Genomic DNA, 22,662 nt, shown 5'->3' with positions numbered 1-22,662 from the left:
CCGAATGAAAAACCTAAATATACATCACGGAGAGGAAGGATGGATTTTGTTTTCCTGTACGTTTTTTTTTTTTTAAGAGAAACCTCCTCCCTCCTCCTTCAGCCTCGCCTCCGCATCCACAGCTGATGATGATGACCCACCGTTTGGCTGCCACCGCTACGGAACTTAGCTCGCAGCTAGCGGAGTGGTAACGTCGGTAGAATGTGTTCGCGCTGTCGGCAGTGAACGTGTTGTTTGGTGCGACGGCAAAGGCGTGTTGAGGAGTACAGGCGGGACACACGGAGGTGCTCCAGGACTTGGTCGGGGGTCCACAGCCACGCTTCGTTCGCTGCTCCTCACGTTAGCTAACTTGTGTAGTCTGACAGGAGAACCAGAGGAGTGTCCGGCTAGCAGCTAGCAGGCTAGCCACCACACAACGGAGCTAGCTAGTTAGCTCTGTGTTTGTTAACTACTTTGGTGTGGGCTCGACTGCGTGTGAATGCTGTTGTTTCAAGTGGTAGCAACGTAAGTATGCCTTCGGGTTAAAGCTCAGACATTCTTGTTAAATAGCAAAATACTAAGAGGAAGTTTTTGAAACTTGTTTTTTTATTTGTGACTGATAACGGTACAGGGCTGGCTTTGTGGGTGGCTAGCTACTAGCCAGCTAACTGAAAGCTCCTGTTTGTCAACAGTATTAAATGTGTGATCCTTCAGCAGCTTTATGATGAGCTTTCTGTCGACACGCTGTGACTGAAACAGCACAGCTTTAGATTTAAACAGATAAACATCGTTCAGTAGCTACTGTGAGAGGTGAAAAGCTAAATGGCTAAAGTACATTTTCTTTGTAGTGTTTCTGAATTTATTCCTGAAATGTGTGGACTTAAAACCCACCGAGGACTTGTCATTTCGCCAAGTTTAAAGCTTCACTGCTGACAGGACATGATAAATGTTACACAGGTTGATTTACAGCTCAGGCAGACTTTACTTAGATAAAGAGTTTCACGGTTTCTGTTGTGTTTGTGCTGCTTTCACAGCTATGCGAGTCCTGGATGAGAGCTGGACCGAGCCCTGGGCTGTCTATGATGTTCACAGCTTTCCCTGTTAGGTGTCCTGACCCCTCCTGGGCCATTTAACCAGTCATCTGTGACAACCCCCAACAATATGATCATTCACACCGACCCCACCCAGCCCACAGGGACGAGAATCCCCCCAAAACAAGCTCTCCCAATGATATGATAGTAGCCGCCTGGATCACTTTTTGTGCCTGCAGGAGCCTCGCACGGGTTCTGCTCTTCCTCTCCTCCTCTAACTCCCTTCCTCCATTCTGGGAGACTCTTGCCAGTGTGGTTTCCGGCTCTGGAAGCATGGGTAACAGCTGTGTGTGCCGAGAAGACAGTGACTTGGAGGACCATCACCACGGGTCAGCGAGGGCGACTCGAGGACAAGCCAGGCGGGTGGATCACGGTACAGGCGTAGGTGTCGACACCGTAGAGGCTCGTAGCAGTCGGCCGAGGGACCCAGTCAGGCCGCCACGCCGAGGACGAGGACCCCATGAGCCCAGACGGAAGAAACAGAACGTGGATGGCCTGGTGCTGGACACACTGGCTGTCATCAGGACACTTGTTGACAAGTAAGCCCAGTGACAGAGTTAATAATTTAATGGTGAAAATGGAAGGAAGCGTCCGAGTGGTTTGCACAGTTTTAATGAATGTCCTGGACATTTAATTGTGTAGAGTTCTGCCAGTGTCTCTGCATGCCGCGCTTTGTGAAATACTATGAACCTGTCTGGTGGATAATTCCCATTGATTGTGTGCTGTCGTAGTTTGCTGATAATATTCATTTTCACATCACCTTGTCATTCTGACATTTGTACTGCAGATGAGCATCTAGGATTTTTATGCTATTATGATGTCCAGCTGTAATTTATCCAGATTCTGTGCTTCCACTGTGGATAAACTACCATAAATATTGTAGTTTAAAGGCAACATAAGATTTTAAATGTGCTGACCAACTTCCAGATCCAGAGATTCAAATGAATCCTGGCAGCATGGTGGCAACCTAACGGCGTCCTGACACAGCCGTAAATTAAGGCTGATATTAAAATGTGCAAGTTATTCATGGAAAAGGATATCTTGCTTAAAACAAATAGTACCAAGTGTTCCAGGAAGCAGCTGCGGGTATTAAGTTATTTACTTGTGGCTTCAAACGAGTAGAACTTGTAAGGGAGGACTTCATGCCAGTCAGTTTCCTTTGCATTCTGCGCTTCCTTTCTCGATGCAGCGATGTCTTGCTACAATGATTTAGCAGGATTTGTGTTGCCTGTGTAGATGCAGAGGCACTTTCTTCCTCTGCCGCCTCTTCTACAGAGCTGTTTCTTTGAAGGCAGAACCGTTCGCCGTGACCCTGCGGGGTTTTCATCCACAAGGTTTTGTTGGCTTAGAAGAACATACGGACAGGATGACTGTCAAATGTGTTCAGGAGAGGTTTAAGTGTCATCGCTGTAAACAGAACCGCCCAATTAGAGGCAGTGTAGTCTGTTATATGGACTGTATCTCTGACTGTAGTTATGAGAGGCGCAGCCGAGGAGTATGCCTTACAGGGGAAGTGAAGCACTCATTAGCATAATTCACTACATTTATTTCCACTCTGGTCAGAAGCTATACGACAAACATGAAAAGCATAAACAAGGGAAACAGAGAATATTTTGTGTCTTTTCTCCAAAGGGCGCTGCCATCTTGGAGTTTGACAACCGTTAGATGATAAAATAATAACTGTGAAAACCGCAGCCTAGTAGCGTTCCTTAATCTTGCAGAGAAATACGTTTTACTGTCCTTTTCTTTCCTCGAACTTGGCCACTAGAGTGTCTTTCATTTCCTGGCATAGTGTGAGTTGTATTCCTGGAGTAAGCTCATTAAAAAAAAGTCCCACGTTTCCATGTCCACCATCCCCAGAAGATGGAGTTACTGCTGATGGCGGACGCTCAGAAAAGAGAAAGTTAAAGACTTTTCTGTTATATCATCTTTAGTTAGTCTTCATTTTCGCTCCATGCAGTCTATTCCAGTTCAGCTTGAGTTTCTTTCTAAGCCTCTCTATCACATGATCTGACTGCTTTCAATCACTGATGCTGATCGTCCTTTATTTTGCAAATGTATGTTTAAATGTCCTAGTTTCTGGGTAAAAGAATCAGACCAGTTTGCAAGTCTCTGCACCTGTCTGGTTAAGCCTTTTCTTCAGTTGTACTTGTTCAATCTACCTTTTTAGCCTGATGAATGCTTGGATAAAGCCAAACAACAACAGGCCGACAAGCTGACCCACCTTTGTAAATTCGTGTTTAAAGATTTAGTGTTTGCGGCAGTTGGAAAATGAATGTGGTGGAGAAAGTGCACATCCGGTGCTGTTCAGTGCGTGTGTGCTGGGTTCCTGTAATAGCCTCCTGACTCCAAGAACAGAAATGAGCGTTGGTGAGAAAATCAAACGGCTCAGTTCATTTGCATTAGAAGGGTAGAAACTGCAGGTTTTAAGTTGAGCATTACCAAACGCCTGTGACTATGTTGTGTGTTTAAGTTTCATAGTCTTGTATATTCTGGTCCTGTGACTGTCATCCAACATTCTTGTTTGTCTTGCTAGTTTGAAATCTTCAGAAAGCTTCTTACAGTAAAATGCATCGTAATACAACTCGCCCCGTACAAATATCTGCCTTTTGTCAAAATTTTTTTATTTGTTGTTGACTCTCTGTCAGAGAGGTTTTGATGTAACAGATCATTTTTGGAACCACAGTTTGCTGATTGCTCCGTTGATCAACATGTGTCAAGCTGAAACATCAGCATCTGGGTGTCAGATTGTACATTTTAGATTTTAAAAGACGACCTCGTTATCCTGTAGCTTTTAAACCGTGCATGTGCTTTTCCAACAATTTAAACACAGTTTGACTTATTAATGACAGGAAATCCGATAACAGTATGACTTAGCTGTTTTGGGAAATCCAAGAATCAAGCTGTGTGATTACACGGCGGTCGGAAAGTAAAGCAGGTTTGGGCGTGGGATGGGCCGCGACAAGAAACAGTAATTGCAGCGTTATCAGCAGCATCACCCACTGAAGCACATCCATTACAACTGTACACTTGGCTTAACCTCTCCACAGGATAACATTACTGTCCATATCCATTACTGCAACCACAGAGACACAGAAACGTGAATCATTTGTTTATATTATTCCAGATGCACTGATTGGAGGGTCACAAACTCGCCGGCTGGTTGAACGCTTTTACTGACAACCACTGCTGTCGTTTGTGCAAAATATGCACAAAAATGAAGTGAGAGATGCTCCTAAACTGGGCTGTCATTAAATTCTGTGCAAACTCTGCTTTGTTTTTCAGCGACCAAGAGCCCCCTTACTCCATGATCACTCTGCACGAGATGGCAGAGACCGGTAAGGAAAAAACAAAAACACACATTCACACAGCGAGCGTGGACCATCCAGCCACAGATCAAGTAAAACCACACTTTTGCAAGACAACACTCTTTAAAAAATCTTGTGCAGAATACCCAAAGCCTTGTGACTTTGGTGAGAGTCATGTGTTTAAAATGATAACGACATGTTAGAAATGGGCAAAGTGATTAGCAGTTGGCTCTTTTTAGAAACCGTGGTTTGATGAGTTGGCAAAAACCTTTCTTGATTGGTCAAGCTCGTTAGAATTAAAGCCAAATTAAAGTCGGGCTGTAGCTTTATCGTTAGGAAGTTTCACAAACTATCGAGGGGATTCATCGTTTTTTACTGACTGCTGAGGAGTTCCAGGAATTGAATGCGTCCCTTCCCCCTCCGGCTGAACTTGAGTTGTTTTTGAGAAGTGCTTAGGAAGTGATATCACAGCAGCATTATAAGCAGCATAGTTGCAGTCCTCTCCCTCAGTGACTGTTTTTCTATTTTGAGATTTTTCTCCAGTTTGGCACTTCACTGACAGTAGTCACAGACTCATCTAAGCGTTTCCCTTTGCTCCGTGTGTTAACATGCTATCTGTATCTGGATGTATTTGCTCGATAGACATCCCTAAATCACGTGTCTTTAAGTTTCTACCTGGTGTTAAAAAGCCTATTTGTTATCTGGATTCTACCTGCACTTTGATCTGATCTCATTATGCAAAATAGTTTGATAGCGGTGACTAACACAGACATGCTGCTACCTGTAGCTGAAGTTAGCAGGAAGAGGCACAACTAAGGTTTTATTTACACCTGGCTGAGATCCGATCACAGGGGGAGTTTGTCCACCTCCAAAATCACAGCATGATCCCGGTTTGTCTACAAATATGTCACTTATTACCATATGTTTATCCAGATTCAGATGAAATGTGTGTACATATACCTCCATTTTTTGAAGCGTGATGTACAAAAGCTGATCATTCAAGACAATTCTGACTTAAATATAAAATTCCTCCTTAAAGACCGCGGGTAGGTTTGGGAGGTTAAAAAAAAAATCCCATTTATGTCAAACTGGAGAAACTCCACTGTGTAGAGAAGACAGGCTGTAACCCACCTGTCTGCTGTCTGCAATCCTGCTGTCATGTTGTTGCTTTAGCATTTCAACACTTACTGGCCCAGCCTAGGGGGCATTACATCACATGGAGAAGGGACGTGTCACCACAGGAATCTTCAGTTTGTTATGGCATTATGAGTCTGATCTTGTGATTTTTGTCTAAACCGGGTTTGAATGTTCTTTCTCTGTTTGTGCACCGAGTGGATGAAATAGCAGAGCGTCTGTGTTCTTAGTTTGACAGTAACTGATGTGTCCTGGTTCTCATTCAGGCTCGTGTCTTGTGGAGCTTCAGCTGATGTTTGTGTACATGTTAGGTCTGTTGTGCATGTGCTTTCTTGTGCATATGGCGACTGATGCTCCCATGCTGTGCGTGCGAGAGCGCTTGTGTGGATGTGTACGTGGTAGGCTTTGAATTCTTGCGCTTGGGCCTTGTGTCATGCACATATGGTGTTTGATGCTCACAAGGCACGGTGTTGTGTGGCTTGACAGCAGCCAAGTTGGGTATTAGCTTGCAGACACTGAACCCTGAAGGCAGCCAAGCAGCAAGTCAGTCAGCCTGCCCGTCACTTTCTGTTTGACTGGTGCTACAATGCTAGATTATTCATCAGCCCGTTGGCTTTCATAAGTGATAGTGTTAGAGAGGATGTCTTACTGAGTCATGGACAGGAAATTATGCTGCATCTGATGTTCATTAAGTAATTGACCTGGTACAGATAACTTTCAGTTATGTGGTTTAATTATCACAGAAATCTTTCTGTCTTTTTCTCTCAAAAACTGTTCTTGTCACATTATATTGTTTTCTCAGTGTGGATAAAAATCTTTCCATCTTTTTTACACCGACTTTGAAGTGATGGTGTTTATGTGACTGGCCTTACCGCTCTCTCCTTCTAGATGATGGTTGGCTGGAGGTTGTCCAGTCTCTGATACGAGTGATCCCACTGGACGATCCACTCGGCCCTGCAGTGATCACCCTGCTGTTGGATGAGTGTCCTCTCCCGACCAAGGTACTAACCCGACTCTTTGCGTAGAAAATAGCAGCTGTAATCTCAAACGGACCCCTTCTGCTTGCAACTGCAACACTAACTAACTCACTCATTCACATTTAACTGGCTGCCAATCCTGCTTAAGAGCAGTGATTATTAGGCCACTCCTCCACAACATGACATGCAGACCTGCGTGAATGAACAAATAGAGGCAAAGGTTTCACTACATGCACTTTTATTATTGCTCCTAAAGCTTTTTGTATCGTTTTAAGATCTCAAATTCATCACATCAATCTGTTGGGAATAAGTAACTTACCAATAAACATAAAATATAAATGTGTCGTCATAACTTCCAGTGAATACATTTTGCACAGACTGACTGAAAACAAACAAATAAACAAAACAAAAGACCTCCCACACAGCCTGCTGTTGGCATCAGCGCCCTATCACACTTGAACTTGTTCTATGGCTCTTATCTAGATTGTTTTCTCCTGACCAGATCCTTGCTTGTGTTGTATCTGCTCTCAGATGTACGTCTCTTTGGATAGAAGCGTCTGCTAAATGAAATGGTAGAATTGTAGAGTTGTAAACTACCTGGGAAGGCAAACAGTTATAGTTTATTTGATGACAGAAAACATTCCTCTTGCTGTTCCTTTGGGTCACTGCTGTCTAGCCCCTCACCTCACCCCACCTCTTTTTTTTCTGCTTTGGACAAATAAAATCTGGTTAGGACCCCCTGCTTCCCTGACTAAAGTAACCCAAGGACAAACCGTGACACTCAGAACAGAGTGAACTCTGGACTTCTCCCAGGATTGAGCAAAAAAAAAAAAAAGTGCTGGATCCAAAAGAACCTTAAAAGCCCCAGACATATACAAACAAGAGTCAAACCTCACTTTAACAACGCTCATAGACGGCAGTCACATTTATCTTTGTGTCCTTGTAGATTTTCTGCCAGAATATTGAATGGATTTGTAAATGCATGACAGAAAATGCTACGCTCCAGCTCTCCATCCGTCTTGACTTTTGGACTGTTTAGTATAAGTTGTGTGTAGATGTGAGCGTCACTGGACTAACTGATCCATATTCTCTCTGCAGGATGCTCTCCAGAAACTCTCTGACATGCTGAGTCTGAGTTCGGCTGTTGCACGGCAGGACGCTTTAATCCCTGCTAAACACAGAAATACCACCGCTGTTTTGGGATGCCTGGCAGAGAAACTGGCGGGTAGAGTCCACATTTACATACTTGATTTTGTTTCTAATCGTGTGATTTGCTCGCTATGGACTTCTAGATGCTGAAGCTTGTTACAAGCAGCTAATTACATGACAGTACAGCATCCAAGCTTGCTTAGACTTTATACTAACTTTGACACGGTTTCTAACCCTCGTATTTGGAGGTAATATCGCTCTTTACAACTTAACATCTGTGGATGCCAGATGTGCAGTTCTGTGGTACAGTTAATGGTCAGATTAGACCAGTTTAGCTTAGTCTGTCAGTATTCCTCTCAAAGTCAGGAAAACACTCCTTCCTAAACACTGAGTTGAATGTGTTTGTCCTCATGACATAAAAGAGACAACGTGAAAGAAGACGGTCTACTGATCTTTCCACAACAGTGAACTAATGTTGTCAGCTCACAGAGTTTCCACCGTTACTGATGATAAAGAGGAAGTTTCATTCATAGAGGCTTGTGTACTTGGGACACAACTTTTTTTTTTTTTCATCTGTCTCTGTTTTTCTTTTTCCTTTTTCTTTGCACATCTTTGTTCCGTAGGACCAGCCAGTATTGGACTGTTGAGCCCTGGAACCCTTGAGTACCTCCTGGAGAGCCTGGTGAGCAAACACTGACACCTGGTATTTAAGTGTGTGACGTACATCGCACTGCTGCGTGCTAAAACCTAAGATTTGCTGATGCATTGTGGTTGCTTAGCTGGTGAGATGACAGCTGTGGTTATTCTGCTGCTGGTGATTGACAAGATTGGGCCGACTCTTGCGTGAGCGCGATGTTAAAGCTGCAGTATGCTTGAGATGAATGCACGGTGGGTAATCATGTCAGAGAGACGGGCTGTAGATTTTCCAAATGGCTTCGAAATCCCTGGCAAGACGATGTCCAACAAAGACAGTGGTATAATTATAAAGAGGAAAACACTTTGCTACCTGTGCTCCTACTGTTTATGAGATAAGAGCCTCCCTGTCTTCCTATTCAACATCAGCTCTGCATCTCCAGCATTTACACTGATCCAACAAAAGCACTAAAACATGTCCGGCAATTTTGTTTTTATACCAAAATTTAGGAAAACACATTGTTCAAAGTGACTAAGGTTAGTGGGAAGCCATTATTCACCTCCTTCATTGTGGCAGAAAGCCTCTTTGCAGCGTCGTTGTTATTATTTTTGCCACATTTGTCATGTTGGTGATGTGGAGAGGGAAGGGGACTATGACATGCAGCAAAAGATGCAGCTGGTATGTGGTATGGCTGTTCTATTTACATGAATGTGAATGACTAAAAATGTATTCTTAGGAGAGATTATTACACAAAGCTGACATTGATTCATTGCGGTGAGGTTGTTATGAAGTTCGTCTGGCAGTTGAAGTTGAAACTTTCCTCCTCAGAGAACATAAGTCGTATTCATACAGAACCACGTGTGTTCTTATGTTTGTGTGAAAGGAGACATTTCTGTTTTGTCACATTAATCAAACACAAAAAGTCCACAACCCTAACAGCTTTTCTCTTCTGTCCTTCCTCCAGAGCTCTGAGGCCCACCCCACCGTCATGCTGTTTGCTCTCATCGCTCTGGAGAAGTTCTCCCAGACCAGTAGGTCCACTCACCGCACCTTCACGTCACTGTGAAGCTGAGATGCATCATTAGACCAGTGGAATAAGACTGAAAGCGACCTTATCAGAAACAATGAGCAGAGATGCTGTTTCCTGTTTCCATAACAACAGGCCTGTCCGGTGTCACCGCTTTCACCTTCTTCTACTTTCCTTGTGTTGTTTTGTTTAAATATTGGCTGTGATGTGAATACAAAGAGTGCTCTTCTTGCGTGACTTCTCCTGTTTATTCCCAAACCAGAATGCTAATTGTTGAGTCATTGCAAAAGCAAAGCTGTGGTGCTGAAGCATGTTAATACTCTCCATTCCAGGTTTTACAGGCTGTTTTAGTCACCGACAGCTAATGGCCTCAACTGACTCAGGCACAGTGTTGCAGCCTTTTTCTACACTATTTAAAAAAACATTTTGAGTGAACTTTGGAACAGATATGCTTCCATTTCAGTTGTTTGATTGAATCAGTCCAGCTCCCCATACGAGCCACATCATGACTCTTGTTACATCTGCTCTACCTGTGACTCTTAAAATCAGTTTTCCTTTACTGAGTGTGTATTGTGTTCTTCATGTCAACATGCCAGATCTGTACTGTGCTTAAAACAGCTCCTTTGAAGGTACAGACAGAGCAGTGAAGCTGGCACTGCTCTGTTAACATCCTGCTAACGCTACGCCTCCCGTGTAGACACGCGCTACATAAAGCAGTGTCTCATGTTTCTTAAACTTTATTTAAGTCTGTGTTTCCTGCTCACACCTACATCTTCCTGCCCACAGGTGAGAACAAACTGACAGTGTCAGAGTCTTCTATCAGCAATCGACTGGCCGTCCTGGAGTCGTGGGCAGAGCATCCTGACTACCTGAAGAGGCAGGTTGGATTTTGTTCACAGTGGAGCCTTGACAACCTGTGTGAGTAGCCCCATGTTTTAACAGTGTGTGTTTGTGTGATATCACATGTTGAAAAGGCTCACAGTCTCCCTAATGTGTTTGATAAATGAACTGTGATGTTGTACTCCTGTCGTCATCTGTCTAGTTCTAAAGGAGGGTCGGCAGTTCACCTACGAGAAAGTCAACCTGACTAACATCAACGCCATGTTGAACAGCAACGATGTCAGCGAGTACCTAAAGATCTCCCCGACTGGACTAGAGGTTAGTCTGTGTGTACATGTGGTGATGTTGGCCACAGCCTTTCCAACAGCAGGGTTTTAATACCAGATACATAAGATGCTGGATGTTTACTCTTTCTTGTTGCTCCTGTCTTCAGGCACGGTGCGATGCCTCATCCTTTGAGAGCGTGCGTTGTACATTCTGTGTGGATTCAGGCGTTTGGTACTATGAGGTGACGGTCATTACATCAGGAGTGATGCAAATCGGATGGGCCACCAAGGACAGCAAGTTCCTAAACCATGTACTCCTCTTCAGTGTTTTTACTCTTCGACCTTAAAGCAGTTTCCCTTCTGGGATCAGTGAAGCTGCTGATTCTGCAGCTGCATTCTATCCTGACCGTACTGCGGTCGCATAATGATGCATTTCTGTTTGTGTGTGTTTCAGGAGGGCTATGGGATAGGAGATGACGAATACTCTTGTGCGTATGATGGCTGCAGGCAGCTCATCTGGTACAACGCTCGCAGTAAACCTCACGCTCACCCCTGCTGGAAGGAGGGTACGCACGACTCGCATGTAGACCCACTGTCATAGTTCAGGACCACTGTTGGTTTGCTTCATGAACTTTAGAGACATTTTAGCGTCTTTGTCAGTCTGAGCTGCAGCAGAGAACGCGCTTTAAATGTCGGCCTCATTTGTTTGGGAATTTGCTTTATTGTCTTTAGTGTCTCAGGGGTGCTTTATGATTGGAGCACCCACACTCTACTGTCACTGCCAACATTCAGGCTCTGACTAACCTCCCACGTGGAGGATAATGGTAACGACAACATGCCAAAGCTTTAATCTGCCGCCTGTGTGCATGTGCGTCCTGTTTAGGAGATGCCATCGGCTTCCTGTTGGACCTCAGCAAGAAGCAGATGATATTTTATCTGAACGGGCATCAGCTGCCGCCAGAGAAACAGGTTTTCTCATCAGCCACGTAAGTTTACTCAGTTTCTGTCACTTTCTCTGTTTTTTTTTTTTTTTTTTTTTTTTTTTGTGCCTCCTGGTTCCTCTTCTCTTTCTGTCCTTCCTTCCTTCCTTCATGCTCTTTTCTTCCCTCCATCTTTTGTTTATTTATTTTTTTGAATAAATGACCCCCCCTGTGTTTTCTTCGTGTCTCTTCACCAGGTCTGGTTTCTTTGCGGCAGCCAGCTTCATGTCGTACCAGCAGTGTGAGTTTAACTTTGGGGCCAAGCCTTTCCGTCACCCTCCTTCTGTCAAGTTCAGCACCTTCAACGACTTCGCTTCACTGCTGCCCAGTGAAAAAATCATTCTGCCGAGGTAAGAACAGAAGCTCGTACTTTAAGGGCTGTTGTTGTTTTTATTTTTTATTTTTTTTATAGTAGTGCCTAAAATAGACAATACTGTAAGAATTTGGAAAAGCAGTATGTAATTTGTTGTCTTACCCACCTGTCCTCTGACTAGTGAATCATTTGTTTGCACACAGCGTCCAACGCGTAGGTATTGTGAGATACAAACATGACTCAGCGTTTGGGGTTATTCCAGTGTGCATAAAATGTTTTCATCGCTTGTTAATTTGTTGACTACATTTAACCAGATTTTTAACTGTCTTTATTGTCAGATTTTCTGCGACACATGAGACCTTTCTCAAGTTAGTTATGCCTCTATTCAATGTAAAGTGGCTCAGCATTCACAGTACTCTAGAAGTGGAACGTCACAATTAAATGAACCTGTTATGTTGCTTATTACACCTGTTTTGACAAAATATTAAACAAGATTCTACACTGCCTTAGTTATTGATTTAACAAGATGTAGGATTTTACAGGTGCACTTCCTGTTTTCAGCCACTAACGATTGAACGTGATTTTTACTTGATCAACATCTTGTGCTTATACTTTAGTGGACAATTGGAGCAAGCAATGAGAGTATTGATGCAATAGAAACTAATGCAGCTAAAAACCACCATTTGCAACATCAAGTATTGAGCAGCTGTCCCACAGCAGCAGGCATTAACAGCTGGATGTTGGATCAGCACCAGCTAGGTGTTTGGTAAAATAACAGCTGTGTCTTTTAGATCCATAAACATGATGGTTATTCTCGTAGTTTAATCGTAGCAGCTGGACTTGCTTGCGTTCCTTGAAGATGTTTCACCTCTCATCCAAGAGGCTTCATCAGTTCTGACTAGTTGGGAGTTCCAGATATCCTTAAGGAGCCATTAACACCTGAGTTTCGTTTTCAACTGGGGGTTTGCTGCTCCTCTTCCTCGTTATGCAAGGGGGAGGAGCAACTAAGTCAGTCAGAACTGATGCCTCTTGGATGAGAGGTGGAACGGCTTCAAAGGAACTCAAACAAGTCCAGTTGCTACGATTAATCTCCTAGAATAACCATGACCTAGAGGACTGAGAATCTTCACAGACAAACATGATGGTGAATTGGTGCTAACAGGACAGTTAATGTCTGACAATACTCAAATGCATCCTCGTTTTTACGAATGCAAAAGATGACCTCACCTTCAAAATGGGCTCTTTGCTCAGTTAACTGGCCACCATGTTGGTCCTTCAAAGATCTACATAGCATACAATCCTAAAAAGAAACTGCCCCAATGTGTGTATTTTGCATTTACTCCATGGCGCTGTCAAACTGTGTGTGAGTGAACCTTAGAAAGCTAAGTTCTGAAATCCTGTAATTCTTGCTGTAACACTGGTTTACATTAATAAAACTGGTTTGTAGTTAATAGTTGGGTATCTGTGTACACTGAGACACTTCTGCTTGCTGTAATCATTCCTTCTGTTCATACTGATCCTGAATAGGTGCTTTCTTACTGCTTCCATTTCTGCATATTTTTTCTTTTGTGCAAAAACAGAAGCTGTTCAGCACAGAAACAAAGAAGGAGTGTACCTCTGGAAGATCAAAACTTAATTTAATTAACTTCCACTGATGAATGATTGTGTCCTTAGTCAGGAATCTTTTAACAGGAAAACAAAAAGAATTTCAGGAAAACTTTGTTCCAACAGACTTGAAATAAACACATGTACTTGTTACAGACATGTACAATCTCTCAGTCTTTGCTGTGATCATTTATCTGCTTGTGTGTTTTCCAGACACCGACGTCTGGCCTTACTGAAGCAGGTTAGCATCCGGGACAACTGCTGCACGCTGTGTTGTGACGTCATGGCGGACACAGAGCTACGGCCTTGTGGACATGGGTATGTCTGCATGTGGTAGACTCATCACTTTAAACTAGGATATTGTTAAAAATATGTGTATATAAGGATTTCAATAGCAGCTGATCTGTTATTTAGCTGCCCTTTTCTGTGAGTGGATGATGATGTTCTCCTGTGTTTTCCTTCCAGTGGTATGTGTATGGAGTGTGCCTTACAGTTAGAGACGTGCCCGTTGTGTCGCCAAGACATCCAGACCCGCGTCAGACTCATTGCACATGTCTCCTGACACACTTCCTGCCCTTCCTCCAATCATGAGAGACACACAAGCCCCACAGCCTCCTCCTCCTCCTCTAATCCCCTCTCACCCATCGGGGCTGCGAGGACGATGCCACAATGTTGTGACGATGCCAGAACTGTGGGTTCTGGTCCGAGGAGGCGGCGATGGAGGGCTGGCGACAAGACAGAGAGGAGATAAGAGGAGGGGGAATTCAACCACAGCTGGATCCCCGGAAGCTTTTCCTCATTTACTTACGTCTCCTCTTTTGTATCCTTCTGACAAGTCATTGCAGAAGCTGGGCCAAGTATCATCAACTTTCTACAAACAATGCATTTTTCAAGAGCAGAAGCGAGGAGCACAGACAATTTAGTCAGATTACAGACAGAACCAACTTCTCATCTGCACACCCCTGTATAATGTCATCAGACATGAGGATCCCACTTGGCTTTCAGTCCAGAGGCTACTACTATTTAATCCCATCACCGTCATGCACATGTCTGCAGATCTGACGGGGCTGAGCAGCCTGTCGTCCAGTATTAAACCCAAGGTACAGATAAATTTGAGATGTGTCTCACGTTCTTGTTTTCGGCTATAGATATGCGAATAGTTTTTTTCAAAGTAGCATCTTCATTCTCGTTTCCAACACCTTTGCTTTGGGCAGCTTTGCTGTCTGTACTGATCCATCGCCCACTACTGGGGTTCGTCATTGGAAAAATAAATTGTCGGGTAAAATATCAGGTTTTGGTGTCAGAAAACTTAAAAATTCTGTGAGTTCAGTTTTCTGATTCAGTTTATAAAACTGTTCAAAATCAATCAGCTGTCAGGCAAGGAAGAAAGTTCAGGACATAACTCGTGTTTTACAGCCAGTAAAAGGTAAACGCACTACAGTCTGTATTAGAGCTGATGGTTTTCTGACCCTGCTGTTGTTTGTGCTTCATTGTCTTTGCTCAGATCTTTCTTCAGTCTCCTTCATGTATGAAGCAACCACAGAACACAGGGGTTGAAAGTTAATGAGATGTTTTGTACAGACAAAGCCAAATGTTTTTCCCTCAAATATAGATTCATACTTTGGAGAACCAATGACCACCACTACCTTCTGAATTCGTCTGGCATTTCTTAATCGATGCTAACGGTTTGGCAACAATTTCTAAAGTCGCTCCACAAACGAGTTGGGCTCATCTGAGGGGCCGCACAAGTACCGATGTCTTAGTTGTTGTTTGTGATTGCAAACAATTTTTAATCCACAAGATGTGATTTAATTTTGTGTAATAAATGAGTGTGAACACTGATGTTGCCTGAAAGTACGACGGTTTTGTTGATTTGACAGTGTTTTATGAGCTGCGCAGTAAATTGTTTGAAGCAAATGTGAGATGTTAAAGTGAATTGTTTTTCCTGGATCAGTTTTCACAGGTCATTCTTGCGACGGTGTGATTTCTGATCTGATTTGCCAGTGAGACACTTGAGATAAATTAGAAAAACACTACCCACAGCACAGGACATGACCTAGTGTGGGCTTTAGTATCGTAATCATGTTTCACCTGCTACAGATCATAGCAGTCGTTGTGGGATTTCTTGCATACATAATTGATCTCGTCAAAACAAAGTTTGTCCAAAGTGTATTTTCCGGTCGACGGGTCAGACTACAGAGTAAAACGTGGTTTCCCTCTTTGCCATCTGTGCAACAGGACATGTGCTCTCATGTTGCTGTTTCTGCATCCTCCTGCCTCTGTCTCCTACCTGGTGTTCTCTGTCTGTCTTTCTGTCTCATCCTTTACTTGAAGCATCTCTGGGTTGATTGAACGACGTTTGTGTTTTGGAAACAGGTGACGAATTTGATGTACGAGAGGTTGTGATTTAAGAAAAATTGTTTGTACAATTTTAAAAAAAATTCAGTAGCATTTCAAATTATAACACTGAATAATTTATGATTAATTTATCTTGGTCAAATTGTTTATGAAAGAGTTCCTACTCCACCAAATTGCATGAACAGACTCAGTAAATCATTCAGACTGTACTAGAGTGGTTTCTGATGAGAACATGCGTCTCTCAGTATGACAGGAGGCTGGTCTGGTCAGTGTTTGTTACCGTGTATTCCTGGAGCACCTTATACATGCAGGTGAGAGATGAGCTGTCTCTGTGATTGGAGATAAAATTCAGGACTGTAAAGAATAAATTGTGAGTTGTATTTAAAACATCTATAAAGGAAATTTGCCCCAGAGTTCCCAAAGATGTGATTTATTGAAGAATTGTTGTTTCCTGGATTGTGATATTTGTAATAAATGTATGTACATGTGATCATTTCGCATGACTGGCTGGTGCTTTTTCCACACAGCAAAGCTGCTAAACCTACAACTGTTAGTCCCCTACGCCTCACCGACAGAAGTGATGACAATTTGAACTTTTTCCCCTATAAACAAAAGATGTACATCTATTAACACAGACACACATGCCTGAAATAACCGAGGCAGATACCTCAACTGTGTGAGAAAGATTTGTTAATAATTATATTTGTAGATGAATCTCTAACTTTGAAACTAAGCAGCAAGCTCAGTGCAGGTTTGAATTAGTTTCATGCTGTTTTTGTTAAATACAGGTAGGCCCCAGATGGTTCATACCCATGCCAAAGTTTATAGTCAATACATGTTTGACTAATTTTAACGTTTATTTAACCAGGAAGTCCCATTAAGATTCAAAATCTATTTTACAAGAGGGACCTGATCAAGGTAGCAGCCAATCACAACATATTAAGATGCAACAAATACAGATAAAACAAGAACAACTGTTAGTAATAGAGTGGCTAAAGAAAAGATGGCAAGATATTCTGCTTGTGACAGTGCTGCATCAGAGATTAATAATACCCTTTTGAAGTAACATTTGAAGGCTTCCAGGCCTTCAGTTCCTTCTGCAGATACAACTGTATTTTTGTTCCATATCAAAATGATGATATTGTTTGATTTTCACCTTTTCTCGCCACTTCGGCTCTATTTCCCACATCACTGTCTTGTTGGAAGATCCAGTGCTGCTCAGAGCTGAGTTTTTCTGATGTTTCCCTCTAGAATGTAAATGCAGTCCTCTGTTGTTGTGATGGTGTTTGCTTTGATGAGCTTACTTGGTCCATTGGCTGAAAACTCCTCCAAAGCATCACGTTCCCACCACTATGTTTCACTGTGGTGATGGTGGTTTTGGGACTGAATGCTTTGTCTTTTATTTTCTTTTACCAAACAAAAGCTGCTTGTCTGTGTCCAAACATGATCATTTTCATCTCGTCGCACCAAAGAACTGATGAAGAAAAGCCTTTTTTTTTGTCCAGGTGAGCTTTTGTGTGCCTCTCTAGAGAAGTGGGTCCTCCTTGGTTGGCGTCTGTAGAAATCAGCCTTGTTCAGTGTCTGCACTGAGATGTTGGTACTGGGATTGCTCATGTCTTGGTAGTGATCCTTGGATTCTTCTTGGCCTCTTTGTGCTACCATTCCTGCCAGTGTCAGGGTCACTTTGGACTTGTTACCGTGCAATTTAAGAGTTTTCACAGTGTGGAACTTCTTGTACTTTTTGAATATGTGTTGCTCTGTGGTCTCTGGTACTTGAGAACACTTATAGGCTTTCTCTCTGTGAATAAGGAGCTCACTAGGATCTTGAGTTTATTCAAGACTGGACTCCTGACTGTCTAGAATGCTTTTAATCAGCCTTTCTAAATGTTTCGCCACAGGATGCTGTAGAACATGGTGGAAGTGGTATAGAAGCTGGATTCTCTCAGTAGGTACCCATTTTACAGATATGAATCGTTTCAGACATTGCATTTGTAGTACAAAGGTTGAATAAAGCAGGATTAGTTTAAATATATCATTAACAAGTGTCACACACTGTGTTATTTGTTATCACTTGGTGATATCATTCCCAGCCAAAAATAATAAAAATAATAATAATCTGCTTGTCAAATACAAGTTCATCATAAATCAGAATTTGGCAGAGGAGTGAATGTGTTTGGGCCCAACTGCACCTACAACACACGATCCCAGGTAGGAACCAACAGGTAGGAACCAACAGCCATGTGATTTGTCCGACCGGACAGGATTAGCGGGTGCACGTAGATTCGCCGTTTCCTTGGCAACAACATTACGTTCGCTGATTACCAACGATTTAAGCAACATGTACGTTCAGGAGCGAAGTAGGTGAATTAAATTACTTTAAATGACATTAATGCGGCTTGTGAATTATGTAAGTACTTTAAACTCTGAAAAACACGAAACGGATGAAGTTAAACACGTTGAAGGTCCGCTAACGTTAGCAAACGTTCACTTGGCAGCTAACCAAGTAACGTTACTGTTGAGTAACGAGCAGAACCAGTCAGGTCTCACGGGCCGCTTCAAGTAACGTTAATGTAGAGTAACGAGCAGAACCAGTCAGGTCTCACGGGCAGCTCGTCTTTAAAACCACCTTGTCTGTCAGTTAGTGTTTCCCAACCAGCTGCTTCATCTCACCGTGACGTTTTTAAACACCTGTGCTGCCTCTCCTCTCCTCTCCTCTCCTCTCCTCTCCTCCAGGCGTCCACAGCTGTGCAGAGAACATCATAGAAATGGCTGATACAGACGAAGAAGACTTTGCTATTTCCAGGTGGGTTGTTCCCAGCTGCTTTCCGAGCCCTTCAGGAAACCCAGAGTCAGCCAGAGAGCGAGGCTTTTTACTGCAGGACCAGCACTTATTGAACAGGTTTCAGGATGGAACTCAGGTGTCTCATTTCCTGATTCTGTCGCAGCATTTCAACCTTCTCCAGTCAGACCCAGTGGTTTAGTTCAAAGTAAAGACAGATATTTAAATGGACAAGCTGTGTGGTCATGAAAGGCCTGTCTGTGGCAGTCCTGTGAAAACTGAACATCTTTGTGTTGTGGACATAACTAATGAATGTACGACAACACACACTCACTACTTGCTTGGCCTCCTTAGTGATACAGGGAATCAGATCCTTCAGGAATCAAACATATTAGAAAAAGTCAATTCCTGGACACAAGCATCGCCTCTGCACTGATTTATTAAAGAGTTAACTCCAGTCACAAGGACCTTTGATCACCATCATCTGATCATTTATGGATCAGTAAACAAATCTGTTGCTGAAGAAAACAGTCGATAGATTATTGACAATGAACATGATAATTTTCTGCAGCCTCTCCATGTGTAAAGTCTGGAGTGAGAGACAGTAGAATTGGTGTACTGTAGTCATACTTTATGCTTTGACAGAACAGGAGCCAGGCTCATACAGTTTGTGATGCTGTCTCTGTTGTTGTTCTCCCTCCAGCTACTCTTCTGCAGACACAGCCTTCGACAGTGTTGTTGGCTGTATCGAGGACATCATCCTGGGTAGGATCCGTTTCGCTGCTTTTTAAAAACATCATAGAGAGTTTTGATCGTGCTGTTTGTCAAACTGAATGAAAAGATAAATAAAGTGGTTGTTTTGTGTTTTAAACATACATTGCCAGCCTTGCTTTAAAAATGAATGAATATGGACAATGAATGAGAAATTTTCATAGAAAATTAAAATGTCTTTTGGGACAACAAACACCAGTGCTTTAAACCGTTGAGTCAGTCGTGTTAGAAGAGTGTCAACAAGTATGAATCCAAGACATGCAGGTTTGTGAGGCCAGTAAGGGCAACACTACGATTCATTCCACGGCGAAATGCACGACATAGAAAAGTACTGAAAACAAGGGAGGCAGCAGGTCAGCTGGATGCAGAGAAACCTTCAGTGTTTCAACAATGAGCAGCGAAGCCAGAGAATGTTCAACGTATTTATGTTGTGTGTTTAGATGATGAGTTTCAGCAGCTTCAGCAGAGCTTCATGGATAAACACTACCAGGAGTTTGATGATTCTGACGAGAACAAGCTCAGCTACACGCCCATCTTCCGTGAATATGTGAGTTCCTGGACGTCTCACTGTGGTCCAGTATCACGTCTATAACAGCAGCGAGGCCCGTTACCTACAGTACAAGTAACTTCTTCCCAATCATGGCCTTTGTGTAGGTTGACCAGCTGGAGAAATACTTGGAGCAGCAGCTGATGGAGAGGATCCCCGGCTTCAACATGGACAACTTCATAGAACTACTCATGTAAGATGTGACAACAAACATCGGCTCTATAGCTTTCTGTTTAATCCACCTGTTGCTCCATAGAACTTTTTTTCAACAGACCACAAGGTGGCACTCACGTACATTGAAAATGTGATGTGCTCCCTTTGTGTGCAGGCAGCGCAAAGAGGAGGTGACAGGGGACATCTTTGACATGTTGCTGACGTTCACAGACTTCATGGCCTTCAAGGAGATGTTTGTGGATTACAGAGCTGTAAGCTGTCTCTGTTTAAATCTCTACAACTGAGTCTTCTCTGTGTTTCAGTAAACTAGTCTCTGTGTGCTCATTTTCCTAATTACTGTCCACGGCACTGTGTTTCCAAGCTCATATGAATCCGTGGGTTAACTGATGCATCTAAAACAGCCGATTAGTGCTCCTGTTTCTTTACTGAGAGCTTTAACACAGATGTCTGAGCCCAGTGTCTGCTGGTTCTATGTGCCTGCAGACTGGTAGCAAATCAAGGTGCTCAGTTGGCTCTCAGTGGACAAACAGTTCAAAACATTACACTGGAACTGTGTGTGTGTGTGTGTGTGTGTGTGTGTGTGTGTGTAGGAAGTACTGTTTGATGACGCTGCCTGTATGAATCTGTGTGTTTCCAGACGAAGGAGGGCCGAGGTGTGGACCTGGGTGAAGGACTGCTGGTCAAGTCTCTGATCCCTGGAGACTCCAAGAACAACAGCTGCACTAAATGACGCTCACACACTCACACATCAGGCACTTGAATTGCCTCTTTTTTTTCTTCCATATGTGGATGTAAAGTTTTGTTCTTTGGCCTTCAGAAAAGTGTTAACTTTAGGATCCTCTCCCCATTAATCCACTGTCTGTGCACACATTTAGCCTGATGGTGAATGCTCCTGTGTTTGATGTGCTGGTTTCTGCATTAGCTACGACTGAATGTTCTGAATCTTCTCTCTTTGCCTGGTGTTTTTTTCACGAGAAAATAACTTTGTAGACCTAATATATGTTTTAAGAATATTTAAATTATTTGGCCAGTTTGAAAACTCATCACATTGAGTTGTTAATGTACATAGTGATGGTGTGCACTCGTGCACGTCTGCAGTTAGTTTCAGTGCGATGTTGAAGTGTTTTCTACATGTTTTATTATGACAGTTTTGGTGAATTGTCACATTTGTTCGTATGAAAAGATATTTTCAAATAAACAAGTAAAAAAAGCCTTATTTTGAAATCAGTAAGAGCTTTATTAGAAGTGCACGGTTGAGGCCCAGCACTCACCACAGGACTTCAGTCGCGTTCAAGTTCTTGGTACAAAAGACAACATGTCGCATAAAGGCACGTACAGCACAACAGGAGCTGAACAGCGTTTCATATCATTCACAAACATGAGTGCTTACTACTGGAACAATAGTAGGATTATGGAAAGAAGCCATTCATGTCCTGTAGAAAGGTCTCTATTGTCAATTTCAGGATTACAATGCAAACTTCACAGTCAATCACATAAAAAAAATATTTTTAATGTGCGTATGTATAATTGTTTTGCAGTCTGTTGGGAATAATGGGATTTCAGTCAGAGATGCTTTTGTCTGAGAATTCACTATTTGTTACAAATAAAATACTCTATAAGGCTCCTGAAAACAACAAAATACAAAACAAACTTCAATGATTGTTTTTTCATGAAACCGTGGACATGTAGTAAAGCACTGCGACAGTGTCCCCGTGAACGATGCTGTAAAGTTTTAAATGAGCTCTTGTCACTTTGGGGTTGGGTTTGATCGTGGTTCCTCTAAAGCCCACCAGGAAACATCAACAGTTCACACTTTGTGGTGCGTGATTTCATTTCTCTTCAGTAATTTGAACCACATTTAATTCCTGCAAATTGAAATATTTGATTATCTTTGAAAATGTTCTATTTTAGAAAAATTCCACTGGGAGATTATTGTGAGACTTTTGCACTCACAAACATATTAACGTCAGGACCCTTCTTGTATTTTTCTTGGCAGTTTTTAAAAAAAATATTAAAGTCTTGAGACTTAGTTGAGCATCCTTGAACAGAATAGTTACACATTTTGGGAAATGCACTCATGTCTTCTTGCCAAGAGTTTAAAGACAAGCCTGACACCATTCTCACTTGTACTTTCAATTATTAATCTGCAGCCAGCAGACGGTTAGCTTAGCATGAAGACTGTAAACGGGAGGAAGCAGCTACCCTGTGTATGCCCAGAGGTAACAGAATGAGCCTACCAGCCCCTCTGCAGCTACATTAGCACAGTTACGGAGGGTAGTTTTCTTGCCTTGACAAGACGTCAGGACGTCTCTGCAACTGGTTGCCACACAAAGTTAGTTCATGTCTGTGCTAAGGCGGATATTTTGCTAAATGAAGGTTTTCCTCCTCTCGTCTGCATGCAAACAGCATTTTATGTCACTGAAATGGAGATTTTTTTTCCCAAACAGCTTCTAAGGTGCATATTTGAAAAAAAAAAAAAAAAAAAAGTGAACCCGCGTGAACATGAAGAACAGACAATGTCTAAACAGTTTCATTACACTTGGTTGTGTTTGCAGTTACAAGTTCACAGCGTAACTTGCTGCAACACTTCAGCAGCACATTGAGGCCTCTGTGTCTGCTGTGTTTAACACTACAATTAGATATTATAATATTATTGGTGTCTGTAATTTAAAGTTTGCCAGAAACAATGAAATGACTGAATGTGTTAATCTGCTATTTGGCATGTTGTTG

At 42.6% G+C, this 22,662-nt stretch overlaps 2 protein-coding genes across 3 annotated transcripts; both read left to right on the top strand.

Moving 5' to 3' along the window:
- Window positions 1–133: 133 nt before the first annotated feature.
- rspry1 (ring finger and SPRY domain containing 1) lies at window positions 134–16,154 on the top strand. The gene is made up of 15 exons (XM_008287129.1): window positions 134–504; window positions 1,014–1,609; window positions 4,356–4,408; window positions 6,401–6,513; window positions 7,588–7,714; window positions 8,262–8,320; window positions 9,237–9,303; window positions 10,086–10,217; window positions 10,342–10,457; window positions 10,573–10,716; window positions 10,860–10,971; window positions 11,289–11,391; window positions 11,583–11,735; window positions 13,517–13,621; window positions 13,769–16,154. The coding sequence occupies exons 2-15, from the start codon at window positions 1,212–1,214 to the stop codon at window positions 13,863–13,865; spliced, it is 1,779 nt and encodes a 592-aa protein (XP_008285351.1). The 5' UTR covers window positions 134–504; window positions 1,014–1,211; the 3' UTR covers window positions 13,866–16,154.
- Window positions 16,155–17,929: 1,775 nt separating this feature from the next.
- arl2bp (ADP-ribosylation factor-like 2 binding protein) lies at window positions 17,930–21,148 on the top strand. Of its 2 annotated transcripts, none has more exons than XM_008287127.1 (7): window positions 17,930–18,018; window positions 18,395–18,464; window positions 19,144–19,205; window positions 19,652–19,758; window positions 19,866–19,951; window positions 20,087–20,183; window positions 20,570–21,148. In XM_008287127.1, exons 1-7 carry the CDS (start codon window positions 18,000–18,002, stop codon window positions 20,660–20,662), a joined length of 534 nt encoding a protein of 177 aa, XP_008285349.1. In that variant the 5' UTR covers window positions 17,930–17,999; the 3' UTR covers window positions 20,663–21,148. The 2 variants fall into 2 exon arrangements, with proteins under 2 accessions (XP_008285349.1, XP_008285350.1); XM_008287128.1 differs by having other exon boundaries at window positions 17,931–18,001.
- The last annotated feature ends 1,514 nt before the right edge of the window (window positions 21,149–22,662 follow it).

This window comes from Stegastes partitus, unplaced genomic scaffold (genome assembly GCF_000690725.1).
Source record: "Stegastes partitus isolate 25-593 unplaced genomic scaffold, Stegastes_partitus-1.0.2 Scaffold487, whole genome shotgun sequence".
Taxonomy (NCBI): Eukaryota; Metazoa; Chordata; class Actinopteri; family Pomacentridae; genus Stegastes; species Stegastes partitus.
This window is presented reverse-complemented; position numbering and strand designations above follow the sequence as displayed.